The 9,909-nt window shown below is 32.7% G+C and overlaps 1 protein-coding gene across 1 annotated transcript; it reads right to left on the bottom strand.

Annotated features, from left to right (window-relative positions):
• Positions 1–4,265: 4,265 nt before the first annotated feature.
• LOC145028819 (uncharacterized) lies at positions 4,266–8,895 on the bottom strand. The gene is made up of 15 exons (XM_078977548.1): positions 8,825–8,895; positions 8,582–8,678; positions 7,896–8,018; positions 7,383–7,442; positions 6,522–7,031; positions 6,349–6,429; positions 6,159–6,277; positions 5,973–6,074; positions 5,753–5,869; positions 5,611–5,676; positions 5,422–5,488; positions 5,283–5,336; positions 4,710–4,796; positions 4,575–4,622; positions 4,266–4,479 (listed from the first exon to the last, which is right to left on the bottom strand). The coding sequence occupies exons 2-15, from the start codon at positions 8,594–8,596 to the stop codon at positions 4,363–4,365; spliced, it is 1,566 nt and encodes a 521-aa protein (XP_078833674.1). The 5' UTR covers positions 8,597–8,678; positions 8,825–8,895; the 3' UTR covers positions 4,266–4,362.
• Positions 8,896–9,909: the final 1,014 nt, after the last annotated feature.

Genomic DNA, 9,909 nt, shown 5'->3' with positions numbered 1-9,909 from the left:
ATTTCACATAATTGGAGAGATTTCTCACACAGAGAGAGATTTGGGAGAGATTTCATATACTTGGAGAGATTTCTCACACAGAGAGAGATTTGGGAGAGATTTCACATACTTGGAGAGATTTCTCACACAAAGAGAGATTTGGGAGATATTTCACATACTTGGAGAGATTTCTCACACAGAGAGAGATTTGGGAGAGATTTCACATACTTGGAGAGATTTGGGAGAGATTTCATATACTTGGAGAGATTTGAGAGAGATTTGGGAGAGATTGAGATTGATAAATAGGGATTGAGAGTGACTTAGTTTGTGACCTTTTTGAGTGCTTAGCTTTGCAATGCAAGGTCTGCAACCCCGTTTAACCTTTTTAAGAGTCTTACATACCCCCGAAAGGGTATGTAATAGTGTTTTATCGCTTTGTGATCTCACTTATCCAAATTAGGGTTTAAGAAATCTAAAAATACAACTTTTTTCAAGTGACGATTTCTTATTAAAATAATGAGTTGTACAATAATTACATAAAGTGAACTCTAGTATACACAGGTTGGAGGAGTTGACCAGTTTGACCAGTTGAGTTTGACTTGATCGGAAATTGACGGTTGTCACAAATAAGTTAAGGTTTTGGCTTTTAGACCTTTTCTAGACTTGGAAAGTCATAAAGGTGGAAACTTTATGACTTAGAATGATGTTGTGGGACTAGCTCTAAGTGTTGGATGAAAGGAATTAAGAGATTAAGCACCTAATGGAAAAGTGACTTTTGACTGAGTACGTCAGACGTACCTTTGAGTACGCGCATCGTATGGGGTCTCGATTCTGGATGGTGAGTACGACATACGTACGAGCTGAATATGATGGGCGTACTCAGCCTGAAGTTGACTTGTTGACTTTGATTTCTATTGATTGTTGACTTTTGACTAAGTTTGACCTTGGGTCAAACTTGAGGGTTTTGAGTTATTAATTAAGATTTTATATGGTTATGGTATTAGTGGATCTGCGGGTGTGAGCAATGCAGATAAGGGATCGTGTCGTAGTGTTTCAGGGTTCGTCGATTCAGGTGAGTCTTCTCACTATACTTACCTGTGTGGTAATTTATGTATGACCGGAGGGTCTTATTCGTGTTATTGACCGGAGGGTCTTATTTGCTTATACTGAAATATGTGTTATTATGCATATTGTCTTTGTGACTTATGTTGTTATATTGTTCTATGCATATATTAAGTTATGACCAGAGGGTCTAAACCGATACGTGAGACCAAAGGGTCTTCACTAAGACACATGACCGGAGGGTCCATACCGAGACGTGAGACTGGAGGGTCTTCCTTGAGACACATGACCGAAGGGTCCTTATCAAGATATAGCCATGAGAGGCTAATTATTTGTGTATGTGGTATTTTGGGAAACCCACTAAGCTTCGTGCTTACAATGTTAATTTAAATGTGTTTCAGGTACTTTTGTAGATTCCGGGAAGACGGATGCATGATTGTACACATTTGCCGGCTTATGAAGATTTGAGGATTTTGGGATACTCTGATATTGTTTTGATAATAACTTACAATTTATGTGATGAAATGAATTTATGAGTAATATTTGGAGAACTAAAAATGAAAAATTTGTCTTAAAATTTGAGGTGTTACATATATATAAGTTGTAATTTACAAGTGAGTTGTGTAATGGTATTGCAAAAACACATCAATAACATGATGTTATAAAACATAGTGTCATGTATGATTTGGTGAGTAAAGGTTGGAGTTATGTAGTCAAATTTTATTCGTTCATTTTTCCTTATCAGAAAAAATGATATCTTTGGTCCATTCGGTGATTTGAGTTAATTTTGAAAACCAGACGCCTGGTCCAGACTAAATTGATGTGTTCGATTTTATAGTCTAAATTGGTCACAAATTAGGAAATCGATAAACAAAATAAATGAACATGAATTTGATCATTTAATCCATGACTCTCTTCATATGATATCTTATAGAACGAATGAATAGCTGACCACTTATCTTTGAGCCAACGCTTGATTTGAATCAGAGTTCGGTAGTGGCTTGGAAAGTGCACTTTGTTGTTTGGTTTAAGGTTATATTTGCAATTGTATTTATAGATTTATCCAAGTGGTAGACTGTTGGATTAAGGTGTCTAAGCTCATACCTAAATTTGTATATTCTTGTAATTGGAAGTAAAGTCCTTTTGGGGTTACCTTCATAACTAGGAGTTGATTAAAATGACATTCGTAGGGAGAGAATGATTTATTAGATTATTATATGATTAATAAAATAATTGGAATCTATAAGGAAAAAATTTATTAATATATTATATGATTAATATATTAATTTGAAACAGACAATTGGTTTGTTAATTTATTATGTGATTAATAAATTGATTTATTAATTTATATGATTGATAAATTAATATGATATCAATTAGAATTTATTAATTATCAATCTTGAATTAATTCGGGATTAATTATTATTAATTAAAGATACGAGAGATGAATTGTAATTGTTAAATAATTGAACAAAAAAGACAATTCTAGAACCATCCTCGGGTGGACGGTTTTTGGAGCTCTTCTAAGATTTTCAGAAGCCTCATGGATGTCAATAAGGAAATGATTTGAAATGTTATTACGTCTATTATTTAATAATTCAAATATTGCTTTTTTCTTAAGTTTCCTAAACTATAAATATGACCTATTGGGCATCAAATTTTGTGGATAATCTTTCCGAGGAGTATATGAACCAAATTTATACCTCTCATCCTTTCTCTTCAATTGTCTTCTAGTTTTAGGGTTTTGATGTGAGCCATTAGAGACATCAACCTTTTTTGTGCTAGCTTTCCAAACTCTTCAAAGGAATGATTGGAGTGATTTGTTTGATACAACAAATCAAATGTATGTAAACTCTTAACCTTCTTTCTTAATTTTGAAATTGTTAGGGTTTATGTTAGTCTTATTATTCAAAGTATGTTGCATTCAAAGTGAAAGACATAAATCATTTTATGTTGCATATTCCCTCTTCTTAATTGTTAAGCTTTTTTTTTTTCCGCATTGACCTAATAAACTCATCAATTGTCTCCAGCAAGACTTGAACCCTCAACCTTTGGTAGAGAGACATCTTTTCCATCAACTCCTGATACCCCTAAGCTAACTCAGTGATATTTGTTTGTCGATTTTATTAAGAAGAAAATGAAGGAAATTTTATTGATTTATTAATTGAAGAACTAAAAATTATTGTTATCTTGTGTTTTCTCGTATGGATACTCACGGAGTTGTTCATAGTTTTAAACAAAGTTTCTATATCAAATATCTTCAATGACAATAATATATTTCATAAAAAACCTATTAGAGTTGATTGCTGGTTAATTTATGAAATTCAATTGGATCCACTCTATTGGTAAATTGTTCTTTTAATTGTTTATTGTTTTTATTGCATGTAATAGCTTGTAAATTGTTTTAAGCAATCAAGAATTCCCAGCACCAACTAGTAATTAATTTATATCTCCAAATGTGGATTCAATAAATGGAATCAACACATTTGAAGAAGGCTTACAAACAAAGAAATTTTAAGGTATTTGATTGTTTCCATTGTGCATTTAGGATGTAGCAATTAATCATTCTCGTGTTAAATTTTTTGTTAATATTGGTTATTAATACCAAATTTTCAAGCATGGGCTTGAGTCATTGGGCTCATCAATTTCAATATTGAGAGCAACGAATGGAGTTTTAGCTTGGATCTTGGGCATACGCAAGAAATCTTGTTTTGGGTTTAAGTCTCATTAGTTAATCCATAGAATATCCAAAAGATAAAAGTAATCTCTCTTATTTCAACCTTAATATGAAGTTTTAAGGAGCAAATGTGAAGAAAACATTCAAATCTTTCAAATGTTTTAACGATTATTATGACATAAGATTTCAAAACTAGTGTTTCAACATCTTATAACGCTTCTATATCACTTGAAATAATTGTTTTCAAGTAGGAACCGAATGGAAATAAATGTTAGTACCAAACCCCTTAATAATGTGTAGTTGTCAAGAACCCTACTAAGTTGACATGATACAACCATGGTATCGAAAGCCATGAAACCTTGTAGTTAAATTGGTAAAAAGTTAAACCGTTATTTGTAAATTTGTAAGTCTATTTCATTGCATAAATTGGTAACAAAGTAAAACATGGTTTCATACATATACATTCAACCCTTTACTAAAAATGCAAGTAGAAATCACAATTCTCACAAAACAAGTATTACGATTAACAAGTTTTTTTTTCCACATAATACGCATTTCAATAATCAAAATTGATTAGGATACATGATATACAAAAGAAACACGCTACATAAATAATGATCATGATCATAAATTTTTTACATAATTTATATGCTATAATTCCAAGATTCGGGATAAGGATCAACCCATTCTTTATCCTCTTTAACAGCTGCTTGCCATCTTCTTTTGAATACCTTGTATTCATTATGTGAATGCTTTCTCACCTAAATAAATAAATATGTTGGGATTACATGATTCGATATTAATTGTATTCATATAGTAATTCCACTTATACTCATAATAATAATAAAAAACTTACTTCTATTCTAGCATTCGTAACACAAGAATTACAAGGGTTTTCCAGCAACTGTATTTGTTAATAAAAACTTTAGAGAATACAAATATAAAATCTTAACAAATTTTTATAAAATAAAAAATGATGACTAAATTTGACCTTGCTTTGACTTTCCCCGATAGTTGGGAAACCAAAGTGAACTATGTATTCAGCATCCACAACCCCAACATTTTTAGTTCTATCTCCCTACAAAAAAAAAATGCTGACGTCATCAACAAAGTGTCTAAAAATAAAAGAGTAAATTACACGAATAGTCCCTATGGTTTGGGGTAATTTGCATGTTTGGTCCCTAACTTATTTTTTTAACTCGGAAAGTCCTTATGGTTTGTTTTTGTTACGCATTTTGTCCCTACTGTTTATTTTTGTTACGCGTTTGGTCCCTGTCTTATCTAAAAAGACTATTATTTAAAAAGGAAAAAATGATGGGGTATGTGAGGTAAGGTGAGGGGGTGGGATTAGGGGTGTGTTTATTTAAATAAATTAAAAAAATCAAGAGCATAATAAGATAGGGACCAAGCACGTAACAAAAACAAACAGTAGGAACCTTTCGAGTTAAAAAAATAAGTTAGGGACCAAACGTGCAAATTAACCTAAACCATAGGGACCATTCGTGTAATTTACTCAAAATAAAAAGAGAAAGAGAAGAAGAAGAGAAGAAAAGTGTTTAATTACTTGTGCACAATAACCAAACATAAGATCTAGTCCCCATGCATGATTCAAGTCATTCTGAGAAATATAAACCAATCAAATTATTTTAGTGTAAAAAATTAAAACTAAAGGAAAAGACGTAAATACCCTTATCATTTTTTACCTGGATCATATACCACATACATCTCCATGCAGCTCTAGAAAAAACCGGAGCCATTAACTCTATCCACCTTCAATAAAACATCATCACATAACATAATCTATCTCTATTTTCTATTTATAGCAATATTTCCTTTTATAGAAATATTATATCTATATATATGTATCAAATGTGAAGTTTTATTTTATTTACCCTGTGCAAGGAGGATATTGACTAGTCCAATCACATCCATTTTTGTTGCCACCAGTTTTAACCCTCCTAAACAACCAACAAAAACTAGTTATTTACAAAACTGCCCCTGTAATAATTATTTAAAGAGAGAAGATTATATAACCTGTGAAGTGTTGAGTTTTTCCATCGTGAAGTAATCGCATGATGCACCTCTGATTTCTTTGTATCAAGTGCTGGTTGTGAGATTTCAAGCCCTTCCTCTTTCACAATTGACACATAACTGTGAATATCAAAATACTAAAACAATATTCAATCACATTTTCTCACATAATCATAGCAATTTTTAACACACAAAAATATTCAATTTTTTTTTTAATACATACCGGCCAGGGTCAAAATTGTCAATTCCAAGATCTTCATCCCATAGAAAAATATAATTGTATTTAGTCACTATATCCGGATGTAAAAACCGCTTGGCAAACCACCTGTGTATGTATGTATGTATGTATGTATGAATGTATGTATGGATGTTTGTATGGATGTATGGATGGAGGATTTAGGGTTTTTACCATTTTGTTTGATTAATTGCGGATACATGTATGACATTATCGGACCAATGTAAATCGTTCCATGCATCAACAACACCATCATAATGGAAAAGCATGATAGTGAAATTACTTGATAAAAACTGCATTAAAATATAGAAGAAAGAGATTATTAAAAATAATTTTAAAAAAGAAAGGAAGAGAAATTTTTTACCTTGGTAACCATCTTATCTACTGTTTCCTTTTGTTTTATACCAACGGCAGCAGTAAATAAGCTTGTTGAAGAATTTACTTTCTGTTGATAAGAATAAGGAATTAAGGATGGATATTTATTTATTAATTTAATTATATTTGATGATTTTAATTTTGGGAAAAAGATTGAATTACCTTACGTCGTCCCCATAGGGGTTGCATTTGTAGGTCGGAAGTATTAGCGACAAGTCCTTTAGGTAATGCCGCTTTTCCAGGAGGCCGTTTCTGGTCCCCCTGCGGTGGTTGTGGTGGTGATGGTGATGGCTGTGTTCGTCTTTGTGGTTGCAGTTGTGGTTCCGGTGATGGTGATTGTGATGGCGGCAGTTGTGTTTCCGTTTCCGTTTCCGTTTCCGGTTGCAGTTCTGGTGGTGGCGGTTGTTGCTCTGGTGGTGACGGTGGCTGTGGTTGTGGAGACGGTGGCGGCGGTTGCTCTGGTGGTGGCGGTTGCTGTGATTGTGGAGCCGACAGCGGCTGTTGTGGAGACAGAGGCGGCTGTGGTTGTGGAGACGGAGGCGGTTGTTGCTCTGGTGGTGGCGGTTGTGGTTGTGGAGACGGCGGCGGTTGTTGCTCTGGTGGTTGCACAGGTGGCGGTGGTTGCGGTTGTGGAGATAGGTTTGGTCGTACCTTTGGTTGTTGTGGATGTACCTGTGGTTATACAGAAGTGCTTATATTAAAAGAAAACAGTAGTAATTTAAATAATAATAATAATAATAATAATAATAATAATAATAATAATAACTTTATATACTATGATAATTAACTATAAGAGAAACAATTTATAATGGAAAGAAATATATAAAATTAAATTACATACAAGCTGAAAAAAAAACTTCAGTAATACAAAATGTAAACTAGTATTAGAAGTTACATTTTAGATGTACATGTATGCAAGGAATCTTAAATATAGAATTGTGCATTGAAAAGTTGTACATTGAGCATTAGTGTTTGCATTACTCAAAGTTAGCTAAATAACTTCAATATGAAGGAAAAACAAACCTCACTTGTTTTTGGATATCTCGAGCCTCGTATAAAGTCTATACCCGATTTAACCGATCTCTACATAGAAACACCAAACTTTATTAATATATACAACAAATCTCAAGACAAGTATTCAAACATCAATGATAGAAATGAAGGGAAAAAAATGTTTCAATTTCATAACATAAAATTTAAAAAATCAAGTTTCATAAATTTCCCTTCCAACTTTCCGATTAAATGTGTGATAACTTGACATTAAAGAAGGTGACAAGGAAACAAAGTACAAATTCTATTCAAAGGAGTTAACAGTACACGACAAGACAAAACAAAACATTATAATCTTGTACTGTGTGGGACCGGGACCGAGACCAGGACTAGGACCAGGACCGAGGCCAACACAACAAAATTTGATAATTTTCGGTCCTACCTAAGTGGGACAGTGACTTTCTCTCGATCTTTCGTGTGTGTAAAAGACATGAATGTCTTTTTCATCCGTCTTAAAAAGTAAAAAGATAAAAATAACATGAATACCTCTGTACTATCTTTACCAACAAATATAGTACTAAGTAATAAGGCTAGGCATAGTAGAAAAGCAGCTGGTAGAAAGAAGCTATATAATGCTCCTGTGTTTCTTGGACTTTTCAGCCATGACACCTAAGATAATAAAAATCATTTTAGTATTGTTTAATCAGAAAGTTTCAATAAGTATCAAGAAGATGACACCCTTAATGCAGCATATTTTGAAAATGGTATGAACTTGAACCCTAAACCCTAAACGTCCCTCACAATGTCACACAAAATAAAGCCTTGAGCTTGAGATTTCACTTATGGATTCTCATTGATTTTAGTTTTCCTTTCAGTATTAAAATTTTTGGTTGTTGATCCTTCAAATGTTAAGAACTAAATTCTTATCCGTTTCTAATAAAAACTTTATCGCCAACATGATTTTAGGATGTGTAATGCAAGTAATTATCAAGTTTCTCCCAAAAATAAATATCGGATCAATTATCAAAGGATTAAGATTTAGCCATTTAGATTTTAGCCTCAAAAGTGAAAGATTTCCTGTTTTTCATGTATATGAGAAACATACAGTAAATTATCAACGTCAATAAAATTAGGCAAATGATTTTTTGTTGATTGAAATTCAAAATTCATAAAATTAACATAATTATCAGTTTGTGCATGTAGGAATCGAGATATAGAGAGATGGTGCTTACAAATCTTGACGCCATTGTCTTTCATTGAAATCAATATGATCCTTTTCACCTTTGTTATAATATTAATATCAGTTCAATCGTTCGAACATGAAATTCCCTAAAATGGAGTGAGAACAGAAGTGAAAGAAATTAATAAAGTATGAAATCGATCAGAAATTTGGGAAAGAAACCCACCGTAGTACATTGGATTGAATAGAAATTGTACGAACCCCAAAAGACAGAGAGGAAGAGCGGAGAATTTACCGATTTGGAAGGAGAATTACAGGGAACAAATAGAGGGTGCTCTGCAATCTCTCGAGTCTCGATTGTATTGGTCTATTAATACGTTTGGGGTTTTTGTATATGTCCGTTTTTACATGTTACAGAGTTACATAATTAGTCCTTAGCTTATACACCAATAGACAAGTTTAGTCATTATTTTTGGTTTTATGTTTTCTCTTACAATCTTCATTAGTCCTAGCCCACTTGCCACATAGGTTTCAAATGAACGTTTTATCTTTCATGTCACTTTCATCTTTTTCTGTAACTTTCATCTTTTCAACCCAAAAGGCCACAACACAAGAAATCCATTTTTCTTAACCAACTATTTAATGTACAAGTAAGACTGTAAACTAACTGAAACATTCAAGGAAAACTCATGAACCGTTTAGTGAAAACTTTGTTTATGTTTTTTTATTTAATAAATGAATGAATATGAATACAAACTGAAAGAAAATAGAAAGGGCCTTAGCGAGGGAGTGGTGGGCAACCTTCTCATTCATTTAATTAAATAAATAAACATGAACAATATTCTTGTTCATTTAGTTATGTTAACTGAATCGTGAACATCCGTTTATGTTCGTTCATTTAAGTTTCTTTTATACTTATATATGTTCATTTATGTTTTATTACATTACTATAGTATATGTTTGTCTATGTGCATTTATGTTCGTATAACATGTTCACGAACATAAACGAACAGATATAAACAAGAAAACTTGATTATCTATCTGTTCATGTTTGTTCGGATGACTTAAACGTACGGCATCATCGTTCGTGTTCCTTTACATCCCTATGTACAAGTATTGAAGCAAAGTATATAAGTTGGTAGAGAAAAAGTTGAACATGTTAATGAAACCGCGGACCACCACCATTTTGAACCCGCTCAAAGGGTGGAGTCATGAGTACTAAAATATATGGTCTAACCTAACAAATCCATTAGGTTTTCCAAACACTAATGGTTGATTTTTAGAAATCCTCCTAACTGGACCGCTCCACCCAACCCCAGTAAGCATTATGTGACAAGTAAAATAGATTTGTTCAGATCGTAATACCAATCCAGATGTTGA

Source organism: Lactuca saligna, chromosome 2 (assembly GCF_052625555.1).
Source record: "Lactuca saligna cultivar CGN05327 chromosome 2, ASM5262555v1, whole genome shotgun sequence".
NCBI classification, from domain to species: domain Eukaryota; kingdom Viridiplantae; phylum Streptophyta; class Magnoliopsida; order Asterales; family Asteraceae; genus Lactuca; species Lactuca saligna.
Note: the sequence above shows the minus strand (reverse complement) of the source record. Positions and strands in the feature narration are given on the sequence as shown.